Source organism: Pseudophryne corroboree, chromosome 3 (genome assembly GCF_028390025.1).
Source record: "Pseudophryne corroboree isolate aPseCor3 chromosome 3, aPseCor3.hap2, whole genome shotgun sequence".
Classification (NCBI taxonomy): Eukaryota; Metazoa; Chordata; class Amphibia; order Anura; family Myobatrachidae; genus Pseudophryne; species Pseudophryne corroboree.
In genome coordinates this window covers 285,160,448-285,183,498 of record NC_086446.1, presented here as the reverse complement: position 1 = coordinate 285,183,498, position 23,051 = coordinate 285,160,448, and the positions used below count along the sequence as shown (strand labels likewise).

At 44.6% G+C, this 23,051-nt stretch overlaps 1 protein-coding gene across 1 annotated transcript in view; it reads right to left on the bottom strand.

Moving 5' to 3' along the window:
* Positions 1–23,051, bottom strand: part of CHRNA4 (cholinergic receptor nicotinic alpha 4 subunit) — a 140,643-nt gene that overhangs the window by 100,149 nt on the left and 17,443 nt on the right. The window contains exon 2 of the mRNA XM_063959240.1: positions 19,007–19,158. Within this exon, the coding sequence (XP_063815310.1) occupies positions 19,007–19,158 (152 nt within the window). The remainder of the gene's footprint in view (positions 1–19,006; positions 19,159–23,051) is intronic.

Here is a 23,051-nt window from a genome sequence, read left to right as displayed (position 1 = left end):
CCGGGCCCATCTAGGAGTGGCACTGCAGTGTCACGCAGGATGGCCCTTCCAAAAAACACTCCCCAAACAGCACATGACGCAAAGAAAAATTAAAGAAAAAAGAGGTGCAAGATGGAATTGTCCTTGGGCCCTCCCACCCACCCTTATGTTGTATAAACAGGACATGCACACTTTAACCAACCCATCATTTCAGTGACAGGGTCTGCCACACGACTGTGACTGATATGACGGGTTGGTTTGGACCCCCACCAAAAAAGAAGCAATTAATCTCTCCTTGCACAAACTGGCTCTACAGAGGCAAGATGTCCACCTCATCATCATCCTCCGATATATCACCGTGTACATCCCCCTCCTCACAGATTATCAATTCGTCTCCACTGGAATCCACCATCTCAGCTCCCTGTGTACTTTGTGGAGGCAATTGCTGCTGGTCAATGTCTCCGCGGAGGAATTGATTATAATTCATTTTAATGAACATCATCTTCTCCACATTTTCTAGATGTAACCTCGTACGCCGATTGCTGACAAGGTGAGCGGCGGCACTAAACACTCTTTCGGAGTACACACTTGTGGGAGGGCAACTTAGGTAGAATAAAGCCAGTTTGTGCAAGGGCCTCCAAATTGCCTCTTTTTCCTGCCAGTATAAGTACGGACTGTGTGACGTGCCTACTTGGATGCGGTCACTCATATAATCCTCCACCATTCTTTCAATGTTGAGAGAATCATATGCAGTGACAGTAGACGACATGTCCGTAATCGTTGTCAGGTCCTTCAGTCCGGACCAGATGTCAGCATCAGCAGTCGCTCCAGACTGCCCTGCATCACCGCCAGCGGGTGGGCTCGGAATTCTGAGCCTTTTCCTCGCACCCCCAGTTGCGGGAGAATGTGAAGGAGGAGATGTTGACAGGTCGCGTTCCGCTTGACTTGACAATTTTGTCACCAGCAGGTCTTTCAACCCCAGCAGACCTGTGTCTGCCGGAAAGAGAGATCCAAGGTAGGCTTTAAATCTAGGATCGAGCACGGTGGCCAAAATGTAGTGCTCTGATTTCAACAGATTGACCACCCGTGAATCCTTGTTAAGCGAATTAAGGGCTGCATCCACAAGTCCCACATGCCTAGCGGAATCGCTCCCTTTTAGCTCCTTCTTCAATGCCTCCAGCTTCTTCTGCAAAAGCCTGATGAGGGGAATGACCTGACTCAGGCTGGCAGTGTCTGAACTGACTTCACGTGTGGCAAGTTCAAAGGGCATCAGAACCTTGCACAACGTTGAAATCATTCTCCACTGCGCTTGAGACAGGTGCATTCCATCTCCTATATCGTGCTCAATTGTATAGGCTTGAATGGCCTTTTGCTGCTCCTCCAACCTCTGAAGCATATAGAGGGTTGAATTCCACCTCGTTACCACTTCTTGCTTCAGATGATGGCAGGGCAGGTTCAGTAGTTTTTGGTGGTGCTCCAGTCTTCTGTACGTGGTGCCTGTACGCCGAAAGTGTCCCGCAATTTTTCTGGCCACCGACAGCATCTCTTGCACGCCCCTGTCGTTTTTTAAAAAATTCTGCACCACCAAATTCAAGGTATGTGCAAAACATGGGACGTGCTGGAATTTGCCCATATTTAATGCACACACAATATTGCTGGCGTTGTCCGATGCCACAAATCCACAGGAGAGTCCAATTGGGGTAAGCCATTCCGCGATGATCTTCCTCAGTTGCCGTAAGAGGTTTTCAGCTGTGTGCGTATTCTGGAAAGCGGTGATACAAAGCGTAGCCTGCCTAGGAAAGAGTTGGCGTTTGCGAGATGCTGCTACTGGTGCCGCCGCTGCTGTTCTTGCGGCGGGAGTCCATACATCTACCCAGTGGGCTGTCACAGTCATATAGTCCTGACCCTGCCCTGCTCCACTTGTCCACATGTCCGTGGTTAAGTGGACATTGGGTACAACTGCATTTTTTAGGAGACTGGTGAGTCTTTTTCTGACGTCCGTGTACATTCTCGGTATCGCCTGCCTAGAGAAGTGGAACCTAGATGGTATTTGGTAACGGGGGCACACTGCCTCAATAAATTGTCTAGTTCCCTGTGAACTAACGGCGGATACCGGACGCACGTCTAACACCAACATAGTTGTCAAGGACTCAGTTATCCGCTTTGCAGTAGGATGACTGCTGTGATATTTCATCTTCCTCGCAAAGGACTGTTGAACAGTCAATTGCTTACTGGAAGTAGTACAAGTGGGCTTACGACTTCCCCTCTGGGATGACCATCGACTCCCAGCGGCAACAACAGCAGCGCCAGCAGCAGTAGGCGTTACACGCAAGGATGCATCGGAGGAATCCCAGGCAGGAGAGGACTCGTCAGACTTGCCAGTGACATGGCCTGCAGGACTATTGGCATTCCTGGGGAAGGAGGAAATTGACACTGAGGGAGTTGGTGGGGTGGTTTGCGTGAGCTTGGTTACAAGAGGAAGGGATTTACTGGTCAGTGGACTGCTTCCGCTGTCACCCAAAGTTTTTGAACTTGTCACTGACTTATTATGAATGCGCTGCAGGTGACGTATAAGGGAGGATGTTCCGAGGTGGTTAACGTCCTTACCCCTACTTATTACAGCTTGACAAAGGGAACACACGGCTTGACACCTGTTGTCCGCATTTCTGGTGAAATACCTCCACACCGAAGAGCTGATTTTTTTGGTATTTTCACCTGGCATGTCAACGGCCATATTCCTCCCACGGACAACAGGTGTCTCCCCGGGTGCCTGACTTAAACAAACCACCTCACCATCAGAATCCTCCTGGTCAATTTCCTCCCCAGCGCCAGCAACACCCATATCCTCCTCATCCTGGTGTACTTCAACACTGACATCTTCAATCTGACTATCAGGAACTGGACTGCGGGTGCTCCTTCCAGCACTTGCAGGGGGCGTGCAAATGGTGGAAGGCGCATGCTCTTCACGTCCAGTGTTGGGAAGGTCAGGCATCGCAACCGACACAATTGGACTCTCCTTGTGGATTTGGGATTTCAAAGAACGCACAGTTCTTTGCGGTGCTTTTGCCAGCTTGAGTCTTTTCAGTTTTCTAGCGAGAGGCTGAGTGCTTCCATCCTCATGTGAAGCTGAACCACTAGCCATGAACATAGGCCAGGGCCTCAGCCGTTCCTTGCCACTCCGTGTGGTAAATGGCATATTGGCAAGTTTACGCTTCTCCTCCGACAATTTTATTTTAGGTTTTGGAGTCCTTTTTTTACTGATATTTGGTGTTTTGGTTTTGACATGCTCTGTACTATGCCATTGGGCATCGGCCTTGGCAGACGACGTTGCTGGCATTTCATCGTCTCGGCCATGACTAGTGGCAGCAGCTTCAGCACGAGGTGGAAGTGGATCTTGATCTTTCCCTAATTTTGGAACCTCAACATTTTTGTTCTCCATATTTTAATAGGCACAACTAAAAGGCACCTCAGGTAAACAATGCAGATGGATGGATTGGATACTAGTATACAATTATGGACGGGCTGCCGAGTGCCGACACAGAGGTAGCCACAGCCGTGAACTACCGCACTGTACTGTGTCTGCTGCTAATATATAGACTGGTTGATAAAGAGATAGTATACTCGTAACTAGTATGTATGTATAAAGAAAGAAAAAAAAACCACGGTTAGGTCACTGGTATATACAATTATGGACGGGCTGCCGAGTGCCGACACAGAGGTAGCCACAGCCGTGAACTACCGCACTGTACTGTGTCTGCTGCTAATATATAGACTGGTTGATAAAGAGATAGTATACTCGTAACTAGTATGTATGTATAAAGAAAGAAAAAAAAACCACGGTTAGGTGGTATATACAATTATGGACGGGCTGCCGAGTGCCGACACAGAGGTAGCCACAGCCGTGAACTACCGCACTGTACTGTGTCTGCTGCTAATATATAGACTGGTTGATAAAGAGATAGTATACTCGTAACTAGTATGTATGTATAAAGAAAGAAAAAAAAACCACGGTTAGGTCACTGGTATATACAATTATGGACGGGCTGCCGAGTGCCGACACAGAGGTAGCCACAGCCGTGAACTACCGCACTGTACTGTGTCTGCTGCTAATATATAGACTGGTTGATAAAGAGATAGTATACTCGTAACTAGTATGTATGTATAAAGAAAGAAAAAAAAACCACGGTTAGGTCACTGGTATATACAATTATGGACGGGCTGCCGAGTGCCGACACAGAGGTAGCCACAGCCGTGAACTACCGCACTGTACTGTGTTTGCTGCTAATATATAGACTGGTTGATAAAGAGATAGTATACTCGTAACTAGTATGTATGTATAAAGAAAGAAAAAAAAACCACGGTTAGGTCACTGGTATATACAATTATGGACGGGCTGCGGAGTGCCGACACAGAGGTAGCCACAGCCGTGAACTACCGCACTGTACTGTGTCTGCTGCTAATATATAGACTGGTTGATAAAGAGATAGTATACTCGTAACTAGTATGTATGTATAAAGAAAGAAAAAAAAACCACGGTTAGGTGGTATATACAATTATGGACGGGCTGCCGAGTGCCGACACAGAGGTAGCCACAGCCGTGAACTACCGCACTGTACTGTGTCTGCTGCTAATATATAGACTGGTTGATAAAGAGATAGTATACTCGTAACTAGTATGTATGTATAAAGAAAGAAAAAAAAACCACGGTTAGGTCACTGGTATATACAATTATGGACGGGCTGCCGAGTGCCGACACAGAGGTAGCCACAGCCGTGAACTACCGCACTGTACACTGGTTGATAAAGAGATAGTAGTATACTCGTAACAACTAGTATGACGACGGTATAAAGAATGAAAAAAAAACCACGGTTAGGTGGTATATAATACAATTATGGTTGGACGGACTGCCTGCCGAGTGCCGACACAGAGGTAGCCACAGCCGTGAACTACCGCACTGTACACTGGTTGATAAAGAGATAGTAGTATACTCGTAACAACTAGTATGACGACGGTATAAAGAATGAAAAAAAAACCACGGTTAGGTGGTATATAATACAATTATGGTTGGACGGACTGCCTGCCGAGTGCCGACACAGAGGTAGCCACAGCCGTGAACTACCGCACTGTACACTGGTTGATAAAGAGATAGTAGTATACTCGTAACAACTAGTATGACGACGGTATAAAGAACGAAAAAAAAACCACGGTTAGGTGGTATATATTATAATACAATTATGGATGGACGGACTGCCTGCCGAGTTCCGACACAGAGGTAGCCACAGCCGTGAACTACCGCACTGTACACTGGTTGATAAAGAGATAGTAGTATACTCGTAACAACTAGTATGACGACGGTATAAAGAACGAAAAAAAAACCACGGTTAGGTGGTATATATTATAATACAATTATGGATGGACGGACTGCCTGCCGAGTGCCGACACAGAGGTAGCCACAGCCGTGAACTACCGCACTGTACTGTGTCTGCTGCTAATATAGACTGGTTGATAAAGAGATAGTATACAATACTACTAATATACTGGTGGTCAGGCACTGGTCACCACTAGTCACACTGGCAGTGGCACTCCTGCAGCAAAAGTGTGCACTGTTTAATTTTAATATAATATTATTTATCATGTACTCCTGGCTCCTGCTATAACAACCTGCAGTGCTCCCCAGTCTCCCCCACAATTATAAGCTTTATATACAATACCTTGATGTGCAGCACACTGGGCTGAGCAGTGCACACAGACTGAGTCACTGTGTGACTGTGTATCGTTTTTTTCAGGCAGAGAACGGATATATTAAATAAAACAAACAACTGCACTGTCTCTGGTGGTCACTGGTCACTGTGGTCGTCAGTCACTAAACTCTGTCTGCACTCTGCACTCTCTTCTAATCTACAGTATCACAGCAATCTCTCTCTCTCTCTCTCTCTTCTAAATCTAATCTAAATGGAGAGGACGCCAGCCACGTCCTCTCCCTATCAATCTCAATGCACGTGTGAAAATGGCGGCGACGCGCGGCTCCTTATATAGAATCCGAGTCTCGCGAGAATCCGACAGCGTCATGATGACGTTCGGGCGCGCTCGGGTTAACCGAGCAAGGCGGGAAGATCCGAGTCGCTCGGACCCGTGAAAAAAAAAGTGAAGTTCGTGCGGGTTCGGATTCAAAGAAACCGAACCCGCTCATCTCTAATATTTATATCTGTTTATCTATTTCACCATAGATCTTATGTTTCTCTATGCATAAAGTTCTACAAGAATGTACAGTATATATCAGTAAGATTGCATATTCATGTTTTTTACTGTGTTGAAGTTCCATGACTCCTGGTTGGTTGTGCATCAGACAGTGGGGGTGATTCAGACCTGGTCGCTGGGCTGCAAACTTTGCTGTCCTGCGTTCAGATAGTCTCCACCTCCAGTGGGAGTGTAAATTCACTGTGCAAGTGTGCGATCCTATGTATACGCCGATGTGCAAAAATCCACTGTGTGCAGTCTCTGCGCAGCCCAGGACTTACTCCTACAGTACGATGAGAACACACTGATCGGGGCCAGAGCTGACGTCATACACCCGCCCTGAAAATGCTTGGGTGTATGACGAAAACTCCCAATAAACGGTCCGTACCACCGACAAACAGCTTCCACCTGTCAATCACCTTGCGTACACCCGTGCATTCAGATTTTTCACACCATCCTGTCGCTGACCGGCGACGCCCTTTGTTGTTGTCCAACGCGCCTGTGTGTTTTCGCGATCAGGTAGTAACTGCACATGCGTATGCACTGCGCATACGCATGTGCAGTTACTACCTGATCGCGAAAACACACAGCTACCAGATCTTACTCACCCCATGTTTGTAATAGATATTACAATCATTGGCAGTTCGAGTTTAGAAGTAACTGATGGCATTTGTGGCAGCGACCCACCCAGCACAGCAGTATAAAGCAAAATTCTGTATTCTGGGTGTGTTTAATGTGGTGACTAACTTCAACTACTCATTCTCCTTTTACTTTCATTTCCCATCATGCTTTACTTAGTATTCTGTCAGTGGAGTCTATTCATGAAGTAGCCAAAAGATCTGTTTTGCTGAAAACAGGTCTTTTTACTGCTTCGTTCTATTGAGGAAGGGGGTTACTGTGGAGAAGTTCCCGACTACTCCAACTGAAACGCCCATTCTGTGCCTGAATTGTTTCCCCATAATACGATTCATAGAGTAACGGAAAACTCTTCATTAAAATGAAAAGAGCAAAGAAGTTGAATACTTCGATGCTCTCTTCCCGGCATCTGCTGAAGCTCCGCCACCTCTCTTAGACCAGCAGGTATAACATTGGCTACGTAGTGCTCTTCTGCCTGCTGGTCACAGATTAATAGGGTTTTTCTCATTCTCCCGCAAAATAATATTTACAAGCTTTGAATGTGTCCTATATATTTATATAAAAAATAGATCACATTATAGAATATATATATATATATATATATATATATATTTTATAATGTAAGCTAATTTTTTATATAAATATATATGATACATTCACAGTTATATTTAGCTTGTAATTATTATCGGGGGGAAACTGAGAAAAACTCTATTAATTTGTGACAAGCAGGCAGCAGAGCACTACATAGCTCATGCAATGCCTGCTGGTCTAAAAAAGGGGGAGGAGCTTCAGCGGCTTGCGGGCAGAATCAGGAAGGGCTAGGGATGGCCATCGGTGGGCTGTCCATTGATGGTTGCCATCGATGGCACCATCAGTGATAACCATTGATGGCTCTTAAACCATCTATGGCAAATCATCGATGGTTTACACCACTCGTTGCCCCCTGCTGAAAGTTTCTGGCTGGGCCGCTGGCCAATAAAATAATGGGCGCGGGGCTTATCGGTCTGCAGAAAATCAACCAGCATAGCCCTGCATTACACTCACTCATTCCAGCTGCAGCACTAATTAACCCTTTACTCTAGAGTATAGTGAGTAGTATAGTTAATAAATACAGAGATGCCGGCTGACATTCACACATAGAGAGACTTCGTCTTTGCATCTTTGCATAAAAGACGGGATACTGCATATACAGTTCGTCCATGGAAATGCAGCTTATTATCAATAACTAATAGCTGCAGCTTATAGACTTGTGATAAAAGGTGTAGCCGGATCAAGTGATTCAATTACGTAAGTCTGCTACATAAGGGGTCTATTAATAAAGCAGAGCAAAGCCCTGTTTTGCGTTAAACAAGGCTTTTCTCTGCTTACCACAATTCACAGAGCAGGTTACCATGGAGAAGTCCCTGATTTCTCCAGCAGCACCCCCACTCTGTGCTTGAATTGCATCACCATCATCTGCTTTCCGTTTCTCCATGGAATTCAGGTTCGCCATCTCGGGATGGCGTAACCTGAACTGCGGTGCGGTAACTGCAGGCACCCGTGCTGGCTTCGTTTCGCTCATCCTCCAGCAGTCCCTGCGACCTGCCAAGAGGTCAACAGGCGGCACATGCACAGAGGGACCTGCTGGCATACTCCAGATATTGCAGAATGGGACCGCTGGAGGAGACAGCGTCACTGGAGCCCCGGATACCACACTGCATCGCCAGAGAGGTGAGTATTTGTGAATAGCTATTTATCACAGCTATACATCGCTTTGAACCGATGCGATATATAGTGATATGTAACAATTCGCTTTTTGTTTTCTGTATGAATAGACCCCAAAGAGAACAAGCGGATTTCAGTGACAGCTTTACCTAAGAGAACAGAGCTTTAAAGCAACCTGTATACCTTCCAAAGGGCTATTGCCAGTAGTCATATAAAGTTTGAAACTCGTCAGGGCTTAGGGGGACATGTACTAAGCAGTGATAAAAGTGGAGAAGTGAGCCAGTGGAGAAATTTTCAATGGCAACCAATCAGCTGCTCCATACAATTGTATATTATGCAAATTAGAAATGTTACGTCAATGCTGATTGGTTGCCATGGGCAACTTCTCCACTGGCTCACTTCTCCACTTTTATCACTGCTTAGTACATGTCCCCCATAGTCAGCAAGGCATTAACGTTACCAAAGGGTATTGTTGCTACACAACCAAAGAAGAATTGCTACATTGTAAATGTTCTGTATACGGACAGGGATGATCAGCAAAATACTTAGACAGAACCAACTGTTTTCAAAGGGTATGAGTTACGCCAGCATTCAGTATACCAATGCCGGTATCCCGACAATTGAAATCTCAACAGTGGTGAGCTACCTACGTTCTCCCACTCCCGTATCCCCTAACCCTAACCCCCCTTTCCCACAGCCTAACCCTAACCCCCACCTCCCTGCAGCCTTTCTCTAACCTCTCCCCTCCTGCAGCCTAATCCTAACCTCCCGGGGTGGCACCTAAACCTAACCCCCAACCCCAGCCCTAAACCTAAGCCTCCTGCTATACTCACGGTCAGGATGTTGGCTGTCAGTATTATGACCTCACTGGTTTTGTTTTTGTATCTTTATTCTTATAAAAAAAAGAATAACAACAGTTAAAATCACATACTTTGGGACCTTCTTTGTTGCTATAGTATTATTAACCTCAATAACTTTAATTTACAGTAATTTCTAGTCAAATTTGACCAGATTGCAGCTCACAATATTGTTTTCATCCAGTTTAGACCAAAAGGTTGCAACGAGCTAGCTGGCTGACTAAGCTAAGCAATAGCTTTCATTAATTATGAACTAGCTCAGAGATCCAAGGGCAGTGCACGAAAATTAGTGTTCCCACAAGGATACGGTCAGGGCGCTATGGTGTGGGGGCTTGCCCAGCCACGGAATTATATCTTGGGTGTGTACTCAGTACTAACAGAGTGCTGAGCTCCCCCCAAACCCTTCTCATAATGTAAACAGATGCTGTGCGCATGCACAGCATCTATTCACACAGTGGCAGATTGGCACCAGGCAGGCTGCTTTAGCAGAGCACCTGTAATAACATTCTAGCGTGAACACTAGGAAATGGACATGGAGTATATAGTGGGTGACAGGTAAAAGATTAATCGATTGATTCATTATTTTAAAAAATGAAAATTGAGATGTGGAAAATATCTGTTTTGCAGCAAGTCAGGAAAGATAAGGACATAAAAGAATACAAGAATAATCGATTGATTGATTAACGAAACAAAATTAAGACATGGACTATATCGACCTTCTGGTTTGCAGCAAGTCAGGAGAGAAAAGGCCATAAAAGAATAAAAAAAATATTAACTATACCGGCCTTCTGTTTTGAAGCAAATGAGGAGAGAAAAGGCCAGAAAAGAATACAAAAATGATCAATTGATTGATTGCTTAAAGAGGCCTAGATCAATATCTGTAGACTGTTTTGCGGGGGGAGGGGACACACACCATTAAATACAAGAATGAATACAAGAGTTAATTAATTAAAATTACCATGTGTGAGGCACCACATCATTTCTTGTTAAAAATGTGTTGCAAATTAGTGCAGATTTTAGTGCAATAACCAAACCAGACCAAACCAATAAAAATTTTTCTCTCTGCAAAACAGACCATCACTAATTCCCCCAAACAGCCCATAATTAAAAGAAAAGTTATCAAGATGGAATTGTCCTAGGACCCTCCTACCCACCCTTATGTTGTATGTTATAAAGGACATGCACAGTTTAACAAACCAAACAATTCAGCGACATGGACTGCCACTTTTGTCGCTGAAGTGCTTAGTTTGTTTGGGCCCCCATAAAACAAGCAACCAGTAGTCTCTTGCTTCTTGACAAAGCCTCCCTGCTGTGCGGTGAAACATGTTGAAAACCCAAGGCTCAGCCGGTGGTTGGTCAACATTTTCCTATCCACTGTTTTTTCAAGTCCTCCTATGCTTGCGACTCACCCAGTCGATTCTCAGCCTGATGCCCAGATTGTCCGGACTGCCCACCGAGCCTCTCCTAGCTGGTAAAACAAGCTATTGTTGCTCAAATGACTGCTACATCGAGGCTATCTGGAGTGCACAGAGCCAGCGGTACGTGTATGCACCCCTTCACGCTACGTGCACACAGTCAGTTCCCAGCCGCACTGTTGGACCCGGCAAGCAGCAAGGATCGGCTGAGGACACCAGCTTCCATATGTCTAGTGGTGAGACACTTACTCTTGGCTCCATAATCCAACATCAAGGCTATACTGAGACTGACTGTATAGAACTGAGAGTCTCCACGGCTGGAATATTTTGATAATATACCTATATTGCCATTTACAATATATTATTATCCTATGGGAAATCTCTCTATTTCTATGAGAAATTGAGTTTGCTGCATACATTTATTGATCGCTAAGATGCTTATTTATCCACTGGATACTGATATCAATTAGATTGCTTGATACTTATAGGAGAACTGGTGACTCTCTATATACACCTGATGTCATTGTGTGATATTATCTTTAATCAATTTATTGTTTCTACCCCCGGGAGGTATTTGCATACTTGCTGTTTCAAAAATATTTATAGTTTTTTTATAATTGATTTTTATGTGTGTATCATTAAGCGCCCACTTGGGTTTGTTCTAAACAGATTTCCCAGGTGGTTGCTGATTTACTTTTTGTTTTTAGCATCATTAAGTACAGCACCCAAAACCACTTTCCCTAGCTAACAGTGCTTTCAATGATCACTGCAGTGGAAAGATGTCGTCATTATCATCCTCATCCTCACTCACCTCAGTGTTTACATCATCCTCACACAATATTTATTCTTCCTGCTGGAATCCACCTTTACAGAAGTCTCTGTACTTTGATGTAATTGCTGGTAAAGGTCTATCTCATGCAATTTGTAGCTCATTTTGATAAATATCATCTTTTCCACATTTTGAGGAAGTAGCCTGCTACGCAGATCTAATGCGAAGCGAGTTTTTACAAGGGCTTCCAAATTGCCTTTTTTTGCTTCCAGTTGTCAAAGGGACTGTCTGACATGCCTATTTGTACACTGTCATTAAAATAATCCTCCATCATTCTATGGATGGTGACCATATCAGATGGAGTTACCGTAGAGATGTCACCAATTTTGGACAATTCTCTTGACCAGATGTCGCATAACCAGTGTGTCTTTTTGGGAAAGCTTGTTATTTTCCTGGCAGCAGCAATTGCCAGAGATATTGCAGGAGGAGACGTAGTCATGCCATGTGCCACTTGAGCTGACTACTTGCTCACAAGGAACTCTTTGCACTTCTTAAGATCTGGTTTAGTTGGAAAGATGGACAAGTCATACAACTTAATCCATGATCAAGCTCGATCGCCAAATTGTAGTGATCCAATTTCAAGATATTGACAACCCTTGGTTCCTGGTGAAGTGAATAAAGAAATTGATCTACAAGGCCGACATAATTAGTGGGATCGATTTGCTTCATCTCCTCCTTCTAATTCACAAGCTGCTCTTACAAAAGTCTAACTAGGGGAATCACCTGACTCAAGCTGGCAGTGTCTGAACTCACTTCACAGTTGACTACTTTGAATGGTTTCAGCACTTTGCACAACATGGAAAGGGTTCCCCACTGTGCTGGACTAAGGTACACTTCCCCTCCTCTTCCAATGTCATGGCTTGTTGTGTAGCTGTGGATGGCTTTTTGCTGTTCTTCCATCCGCTGAGGCATCTAAAGGGTAGAATTCCACCTTATTACAACCTCTTGCTTCAGTTGGTGTCAGGGAAAATTGAACATGCATACATCCGATAAGAAATACTGTGGGGGTTAGACACCCCTAACACCCCTAGGGGTGAGGGTGGGTGAAATGTAAAAATGCATAGTCTTCAGTCATAACTCTTGAATGCCTGGAGTAATTTACACCAAACTTGGTACACATATGTCTTGCAATCTGGGAAAAATACTGTGGGGGTAAGACACCCCTAGCACCCCTAGGGGTGGGGGTGGGAAGAGGGTGACATGTAAAAATCCATAGTTTTCGGTCATAACTCTGGAATGCCTGGAGCAATTTACACCAATCTTGGTACACATATGTCTTACAGTCTGGACAAAAAATACTGTGGGGGAAAGATACCCCAAGCACCCCTAGGGGTGGGGGTGGGAAGGGGGTGACATGTAAAAATCCATAGTTTTCTGCATAACTATGGAATGCCTGGAGCAATTTACACAGAGGCACACATGGGTAGGGGCAGAGGCACCCATGTGTAAGGGCACAGGCACCCACGGGTAGGGGCAGAGGCACACACAGGGAGGGTCAGAGGCACACATGGGGAGGGGCAGAGGCACCCACGGGTTGGGGCAGAGGCACACACGGGGAGGGGCAGAGGTACCCACGTATAAGGGCAGAGGCAATCATGGGTAGGGCTAGAGGCATACATGGGGAGGGACAGAGGTACCCACATGTAAGGGCAGAGGCACCTTTGGGTAGGGGCAGAGACACACATGGGTAGGGGCAGAGGCTACCACATGTAAGAGCAGAGACACCCCGGGTAGGGGCAGAGGCACACACGGGGAGGGGCAGAGGCACCCACGTGTAAGGGCAGAGCCACCCATAGGTAAGGTCAGAGGCACACACGGGTAGGGGCAGAGTCACCCACAGGTAAGGATAGAGGCAGACATGGGTAGGGGCAGAGGCAAACACGGGTAGGGGCAGAGGCACCCACAGGTAAGGATAGAGGCACACACAGGTAGGGGCAGAGGCACCCACAGGTAGAGGCAGAGGTACACACGGGTAGGGGCAGAGGCACCCACAGGTAAGGATAGAGGCACACACAGTATAGGCAGAGGCACACATGGGTAGGGGCATAATCATATGGGTATGAGAAGAGGCACCTACGGGTAAGGGCAGATGCACACACGAATAGGGGCAGAGGCATACTTTAGTGTCAAAGCTAAGCAAGGAGACCTAGGGCCCTATGACATAGAGTCAGCCTGCAAACCTAACATATTTAACATACAGCGGGCAAAGCTTGGCCTGTCGTCCTAGCATGTACAGCACTGAACAGGGCAGCAGCAGAGGCGGGACAGGGCAGAGAAGAAGGCGGATTATTCTCCTTAGCACCAGCATTTTGACAGCATGAATCCGGGGGAGCCCAGAGGTGCGGCCTGATAAAGATTGGCATTATTCTTTAAATTCTGTAGCGAAGCACGGGTATTCAGCTAGTCTATATATCCAAAGAAAGATGGCACTCGTAGGCAACATTAGTACAAAAAGTGTAATGTAATCAATATAAACATTTTCAGAGCCGGTGCCACGTCCTCAGGTTATTACACCACCTACAGTAATAACCTGAGGACGGGGCTCCGGCTCCGAAAACGTTTTTATTGATTACATTACACTTTTTGTACTAATGTTGCCTATGAGTGCCATCTTTCTTTAGATATGTGCATAATACTATTGATGGGCACCGGAGCAAGTTGAATATTTACATTGGAGTGCCGGCATATTGTGGATCTGTTACTGTATACATATGTACAAAAGCTGTGTATCGTAGTTTTGTACCTTTTTTTTTCAAGAGTGTGTTTATTTCACTGTGGTGTTTGTGGAAATGTAAGTTGCTGTCTCCACACTTTCATGTAAGAAGCAGAAAAGTAGGTATTTGGAGGGGGACAGGGGGGGGGGAGAAGTGGCACAGTTACAGTAGGCAGAAGTTTTGCCTAGGGTGTGGAGAAAGCTTGCACCGTCCCTGTGGCCAGGTTCTCAAAAATCTGGGTGATAGATTAGAACTTGCAGTGAAATGGGTTCTATTGATGTTGGGCTGCAAACTTAACTGCATTGTACAATCTATGAACCAAAATCCCGTTATTTATTTATTTCTGTATAACCGTGAGTGAGCTTACAATGGCGAGTGCTGAGCTCTCTGTTTTTTATTTATAACAATAGATATGTAAAAAGTCTATCCCAATTTACGAAAGGAAGCCACAGTCTATTGTAAAAATCCAGGCAATGAGCAGCAAAACTACAAGTCACAGAGGGGGTCATTCTGACCTGATCGCACGCTGTCGTTCATCGCAGCGCAGCGATCAGGTCAGAAGTGTGCATGCGCCGGCGCACTGCGCGCATGCCAGACAGCTGACGGGAGGGGGCGGCATGGTGGCGTTTGGCTGCCATTTTGTGTGCGCGGTCTGGCCAAAGCAGGCATGGCCGGACCGTGCTGGGGGACGGGTGCTAAATTTAGCACAGCTACGATCAGGTCTGAATCACCCCCAGAGTGCACTGCTGGGTTCATATAAGGAACACTGTGATATTACCAGAATCTCCAGCTTTAATGCTGTGTGTCCCAGAATGTCAGGTGAACACCCATTTACTGAATCCGCTCCTGCCGCTATTAACTGCGGTATTGTTAATCCTGGATGTCTGTGTCTGTAGAGGCTCTGCTGGCAGCTCCAGATTCGCCTCCTTAAGTCTTATGGCTTCACTTTGCAATTATAGGCTCCAGGTATACAGATATAGAGCTCCAGTCCTTTGTTACAAGTAAGGACACTCTATAAGGTTAGCATGTTTAACCACTGACGTGTTTGGCTCCAAATCCATGAGTCCGGTATGACTTAGGGGCTAATTCAGACCTGATCGCTGCTGTGTGTTTTCACACAGCGGGCGAATAGGTCTGAACTGCGCATATGCAGGCACCGCAGTGCGATCGGCATCTCAGCCCAGTAATCGCCTCTGACTGATTGACAGGCAGAGGCGTTCGCTGGGCGGGAGGGGGTGAGCCGGCGGTGTTGGGCCACCCTTTTGGGGGCACGGTCCGGGCAATGCAGGTGTGCCCGGACCGTGATGTCACACACAGCCGATGCGACCCGGAGAGCGACGGGTAGCTCCCTGCCAGTACGCAGGAGCTGCGCTGGTAGGGAGCTACTCTTCAGGTACAAAAGCATCACCGCCATGCAGTGATTTTGTACCTGTGCGGGAGGGGGGGGGGGGCCGAGCCAAACATGCGGGGTGGCCTAGCCCTGTGCTGGGCGTCCCCCCGCATGTCTGTGAAAGTGATCATAGATGTGTTAAATTTAGCACTTCTACGATCAAGTCTGAATTACCCCTTAATACATTGCCTCGACAATTTATTTAATTGTCCAATATGTGATGATAAGAAATGATACTTATCATATTCTCTAATCCTTTGTCTTATCCAATTTGTTCACCTACATTTGTGTCCAAATTGAACTTGAGTCCAATAGCCCACAGCTAACATGGGCTTATACTATTATGTTCTTATATTACAGCAGTGTTTTGGGATTTAAAAAAACAACGTGTAAGCGTCTAACTAATTAGGAAAAACAAGTGTTGTAATTACTATAAAATACTTCATAATTGTTGCTCGAGGGAAAATAAATACAGTAGCTGTGTGAGAAACATTTATTTATGCATCAGTCAAAGTCCTGGGATTGAGCGTAAGCCTTGCATAAACATATCTCCCAGTAGTGACTGTAAATGTCAGTGTGAAAACTGAAATTATGTTAATAAATGCAAGTGGAACTAAAACCAACAACTGCCAGAGCAACTTTGTTACTGTAATTTACAAAATGATTCAGAAGTTGCTCAATGAATGCTGCAATATACTAAGTTAAGTCTATATCACATTCTTAGCAAATGCCCCTTGAGTAATAAAGGGGGGAATTCAACTAGCCGTGGTAATGTAACATGGGATAATTGATACCCTGGGTCTATTCAGTTAGCCCCGAAGTGAGCCCATCAGCGCAGCATTTATCAAGGATTTTTTGTATGCATCTGAACAGTAGTGGAAAATAATTCCCAGATAACTACTGTAGGGGGTTATCGGTGTCATCACCCTGTTAACGCATGAATCCATTAACTTTGCATGGCTTCTGTGTGACTGTTTATGCCCGTTAACACATGTTAACGCCCGTTAACACATTAAAAAGGGGTTCGGGTAAAAAAGGGGATGAATTTGAATAGCCTCGTGTAACTGGACTAACTGAATTTGGCCCTAAACCATCTATTGTGCTGCAATGGAGTGGGATGTTAAAACTCATCTTTACCTATTTCATTTCAAAGTATATTTATGACAATATAGAAATGTTTTCATATTATAAGAATCTAATACTGATCATTTAGAGATATTTCTTCATGGTAGCTCTAATCCACATACAAACGTATGATCCTATATTTTACACTGTACACATATTTACATGTATAAATGAAGATGTCTGAAATTAGAGAGAAAAAGATAGTGCCTAAGATTTTGGGGTATATACTAAAGGTCACTTTAAGAATGATTTTACATTAATCATCCATCGGGTTTCATCTTCAATTGAAAACCAACGTTGATGTCAGTCAGATTTTGCACTACTAAATGCTGCTGCTTAAGTTCAAACCCCAACAGCAAATAAAAGGGATGAAATGACAGCAAACATGTCCAAACAGAGGTGTTTTACAGATCACTATGATCAATGCAGGTTTTCTAGTGAAAAATATGAAGAAAGGGTTAATTTTTTTTAAATAAATATTTTTATAAATGTAGTGGGGTCTCCCTCTCCCCTAAAAGCATAGCCAGTCCTGGACCTTTGGTACTGTAAACTTGGGGATGAGATCCCCTCCTTTTTCCGGTAACCAGCACCGGGCTGAACCATCTGGGGGCGGGGTCAGTGGTGGGGATATGTCATAGTAGGGATCCCCCTGCCATCACGAAACCTCCGAAAAACTGGTCAGTCAGACATGGGGGTTCCTTGGAAAGTGGGGACTCCCAATACAGGGAGCCCTTCCTAGGAACACATGAAGTCTAGACTGAAGCCCAGGGCTATACGGCGTAGGCAGGGTTCATAGTGTTAAAGTAGAAGTGATATTGTTCTTTACAGTGGGACTACAGGTCCCAGAAAGCCTACCTCTGGATGCTAGTACTTGGAGAGCCAAAAGTGTCAGCATCTACAGACAGTAAGGGCTTGCTGGCACCTGTACCCCCACAATGAAATAAATATTTTTTAAAAGACAGTACTCGCATGGCAAATATGCTATCCCCTTGTCCAAGTAGAAGTTCAGGTGTCTTCCTAAAATAAAAATAAACCAAGTCAAACAAAACAAAAAGAGGGGAGCCACATCCATCTCATTCCCAAATGCAGCCCATCATCGCCAGCCAGTAGTCAGCAGGAACAGCAGCAAGCTCATCAGGAACCGTGGAAAAGCCCTTCCACTAGTCTCCAATGTCAACCAGCTTCCATTGGCTAGCTATCTGCTCATTCCCTAGACTTTTCTGATACATAAGTCTGGGGGGCAGGCAGATAGTCAGCTAGTCAATGGAAAACATAGGGGGGACCCTATGCTGGATTTCCCCCAGTTTTCCAGTACCAGACAAGGCTACAAGGCTCAGAGGTTCGGGGCTGGCTATACTTTTTTTTGGGAGAGGGGACTGTACACATTTTTTTTTTTATACATTTTTATCAATTTCATTCACGTTTAGCCATGAGAAGCGCTGCACAGATCCTAGAGATCTGTACAGTGCTTCTACCAAACTTGACTGCCACAAGGAGGTCTGTTGTTTGGGCAGGTTGTCCCTAGATTCTGAGATTGTTTTATTGGTTGGTTCAAAAATCGACCTTTAATAAATCTAAGGATTCTATAGCGGCCTATGGAAAAACAACAATGGGGTATATGCTATGGGCAACATCCCATCTTAAATAGAACTCCCATCTTAGTAAATTTACCCCAATGTTTTTAGAATGTTCGATATTGGATGGGAACCTTTTTTTGGTCAATTTTTCATTCATTTTGCCTTTAGTAAGTCTCCAATATGCAAAATTGATTGAAAATCTACTGAAAATCATCTACAAAATTGACCTTTAATAAATATACTCCCTTCTTTTCCATTGGTACTACACCCATTGTGAGTCTACACAAAATAAATCCTGATGTTTTTGTCGCTACAGTACTTCATCTGATATGATGGCAATACTATTTCTTATGATAACCTGTGAATAAATATTTAAAAAATCAAATTTTTGGTGATTTGACAACATATATAATAGCTTGAAAATCTTGCATGATAATTGTTCCAATAATTCTTACATTTTACTCTCACATTTAATTGTAGTGTGTCAAATTTCACATGTAAAACCAGACATCTGAATAATACATAGATAGGTAAGGCACTTACCACATCAATTAGCTGGGCTATGGACAGGCCAAACCGCACTAGAACCGCATCGGATATATTTGCCACAGGGCGGGACCACTTATTATACCCTACGAAAAGCTTTTTCAGCAGTCTTTCCTCTGCATGTGCTCGGGTTTCAATGTGGCAGAAGGCTAGGAGTAATAGAAAATATCTGTTATTTGGACAGCGAAATATGCAGCCTTCAGAAATAATTGGATACGTGTTATAACAATAATCTGAAAATACCAAAAAGTGACTTAAACATAAAAATATATTTCTGGCACTGTTAAAGACAAACTAAAAATAATATAAAATAGAATGTTAATGAAACAAGCAATTTGTTGTAGAAATAAGGGTTACATTTTCTACTATCTCCTCACCTCACATCTGTTTTACAAATAGGAAATACGTACAGTACATGAAGGGATTTGTGAATGATTTGTGGTAGTGCATTATGTAACAATGCACTAGTAAGTTTCACATATATTGCTGCTCATTCCGAGTTGTTCGCTCGCTGCAGTTTTTCGCAGCGCAGCGATCAGGTGAAAAAACTGCATTTATGAGCATGCGCATGGTACGCAGCGCACATGCGCTAAGTACTTTCACACAAAACTTTGTAGTTTTACACTAGCTCGAGCGACGCTTTTCAGTCGCTCGAGAGTTCGTTGTTTGATTGACAGGAAGTGGGTGTTTCAGGGCGGCAACTCAGCGTTTTCCGGGAGTGTGCTAAAAAATGCAGGTGTGACAGGTAAAAACGCAGGAGTGGCTGGAGAAATGGCTGGCCGAACGCAGGGCGTGTTTGTGACGTTAAACCAGGAACTAAACCGACTGAGGTGATCGCAAGGAAGGAGTAGGTGTGGAGCTGCTCAGAAACTGCATGAAATGTTTACGCGCACTTCTGCTAACCTTTCGTTCGCACTTCTGCTAAGCTAAGAGGGCGGCGGCCTAGCGTGTGCAATGCTGCTAAAAGCAGCTAGCGAGCGATCAACTCGGAATGAGGGCCATTGTTTCTTTTCTTTAGAACCAACAAAGAGAATCAATGACAGCAAAGATGTTGTAGAATACTTAAAACTTTATGCTCTGAAAATCACGCAGGGAACAGGATAATTGACAAGTGGCTGTGTAGTCTGTTAGGAAGCTCCAACACTGGATAATCACATATACTGTACACTATTATCCAATATTTTGCTGAGAGACAATTTTTCTGCTACTACTTGCTTCTTTTAACAGGAGGTCGTAGAGCTGCAAGATTTTCACTGTAACTGGTCTTTTCTTTGATATGTTCAGTGTTCATTGTGACCTACAGTATTTAGCACTGCTAGCAGTTGAGCTCCATAAACTATAATTTCCTATCACTGCATATTGCACATTGTTTACTATGCAGCCAGGGTTGGGGCCACTATCATGTCATTTACCTACCCTCCTGGAACGACCAGGAGGCTCCCGAAAAGTGGGTGACGCTCTGCCCCCCCCCCCCCCAGAAAGGTAGGCAAGTCTCCCCTTTTCCCTGCCAGCCCCCCACACCGCCCCCCCTCGGAGGCTCACAGCAGACTACAAGTGGGCGGTCCAAGGGGGACCCCATGACGCGATTCGCAAAGTAGGTATGTATGCTTCAGGACCACTTATCTGGGGAAGTGGGCAGATGCCAGTGGGTAAATTTACTAAGAATCGTGTTTTGGTATGAGACTGATCACACTGGGCATTATTGGGATACGTGAGAGATTTTCAAGATCAAACACTCAAATTTACTAAGAAAGGTGTTTCACTGAATTGTGTGTTACAGTGGTCAATGCATTCATGTTTAGTCATGATTGAGTTCAGTGGTATTAGCAGGGTCAGATTTAGGGGTCAGGGCACCCCTAGGCACAACAGTAATGACCGCCCCTCTGCCTAATTTTATTACTGCAATTGATTAGTTTTAATCCCTCATTTGATATTTGGCAATTTAAGAGAATAATACAAAAAAGCCATAACTATGATATTTCATTTTATTTTTAACTATGTATACATATTTACAAGTAGGACAGCTTACAGAGGCAGTGTGTGGATGTCCTACCCACTTACACTCCACTCATGATGACGTATGGTACAGTAGAGTGGAAATAATTTGCAGTTGCATCCACGTGCCACCCCTAGGCACGTGCCTCACGTCAGTGGCGTAAGTTTGTCCCAGTTGCTCGGAGGCAAGATAAATATTGGTGCCCCCCTATATATAGATAAATATATGTATGTATGTATGTGTAATTTATATATGTGTATATGGAGTGCTAAGTGCTGGGAGTAATTAATTTACTTAATTGAATGGTGTCACTAGACACGGGAGGAGAGGTGCCCCTCTACACAGCAGGAGCCTGACGGCAGCCGACTCTGTTGCCTCCCACAGTTACGCCTCTGCCTCACGTGCCTAATGGGAAATTCCCCATTGTGTATTAGGCAGTGTGATCTGTACAGTGCTTCTGTGTGTTACTGTGTACATAAATGGTTAAATAATGGGGGGAAAATCGTGTCATCCCCCCAAAAAAAAATATAACCAGCACCTGGCTCTATGAGCCAGTTCTGGTCCTAGATAACACGGAAAAAACAACGTGCAGTTCCCCCATATTTCCAAGATCTAGCAACGTACCAGGGGACATACTTCATGTGGGCAGTGGGTGTGAGGTTGATTGTGTCAAATTAAAACAAAATACTGTTACAGTGGAATAATAGGTCTCAGCAAGCTTGCCCCACATGCCTTTGATTGGAGAACTACAAGTGCCAGCATGTCCGGTCAGTAAAAGGCCTGCTGGCGCCTGTTCCCCCACTGTAAAAAATATATAAAAAATGATAAGAAACTCAGGGGTTAACTGTTAGCAGTTGGGCAAAACCATGTGCACTGCAGGTTGGGCAGATATGACATGTGCAGAGAGAGTTAGATTTGGGTAGGTTATATTGTTTCTGTGCAGGGTAAATATTGGCTGCTTTATTTTTACACCGCAATTTAGATTTCAGTTTGAACACACCCCACCCAAATCTAACTCCCTCTTCACATGTTATATCTGCCCCCCTGCAGTGCACATGGTTTTGCCCAACTGCTAACAAATTTGCTGCTACGATCAACTCTGAATTATCTCCTCACAACCGTTTCATACAAACTCCCCTTCACTCACATTCATACTACTGTATATACTCACCTTCTCCATGGTGCTGATCAATCGCCTAATCCAATAGACATCCTAGTGTCTTGGCAAAACAAAAAAATCCCTGATCACCTGATCCAGCAGACAGGGAAGCACTGTATAGACATCCTCTATTTACAGCACTTCTCTGATTCTGACATTTCCACTTGGTTTCCTGTCCCTATGCGCTGATTGGCTAAGAACCACTCCTCTCAGCCAATCAGCTGGCGCTGCCATAGACCCAGTGAAGCGTGTCACCCGTTGGTTGAGCCCAGTGCTGGTTCACGGAAATACAGGGAAACCCCACACAGGTTTTTCCATGTATTTCCAAGACCAGAACCAGCTTATAGATCTGGTGCTGCTTATACTTTTGGCGGGGGACCCCACACATTCTTTTTATTTGCACTGTAACACACAGAAGTACTTCTCAGATCACACTGACCTGTGCAGGCTTCTGCAGAACACACTGCTTTACAGGCCTAATTCAAGGTTCATCGCAAAAGCAAAATCTTCCTCTAATGGGCAAAACCATGTGCACTGCAGGTGGGGCAGATATAACATGCAGAGAGAGCTAAATTTGGTTAGATTGCTTTCGCAATCAACCTTGCTCTATGTTTTTAAACACAATTGCTAGTAAATCGGCGTGTTGTATTTTTGTCTATGGAAAGTATTTGCGAGTGTGTTCAATGGTCTATTGACTTGTATTACTATTCGGCTATTTCTATTCTGATCGAGTTTTTACACCTGTGTTTAGTAAATCTCACAGTTTCAAAAACAGGCTAAAGTCACACGTGAATGCGAACTTGACAAACACAATCCGTAGTAAATTTACCCCCAGGAGTCCTCTGAAATATTGGAGTCTCTCAGACATACAGATGTCTCCATCCTCA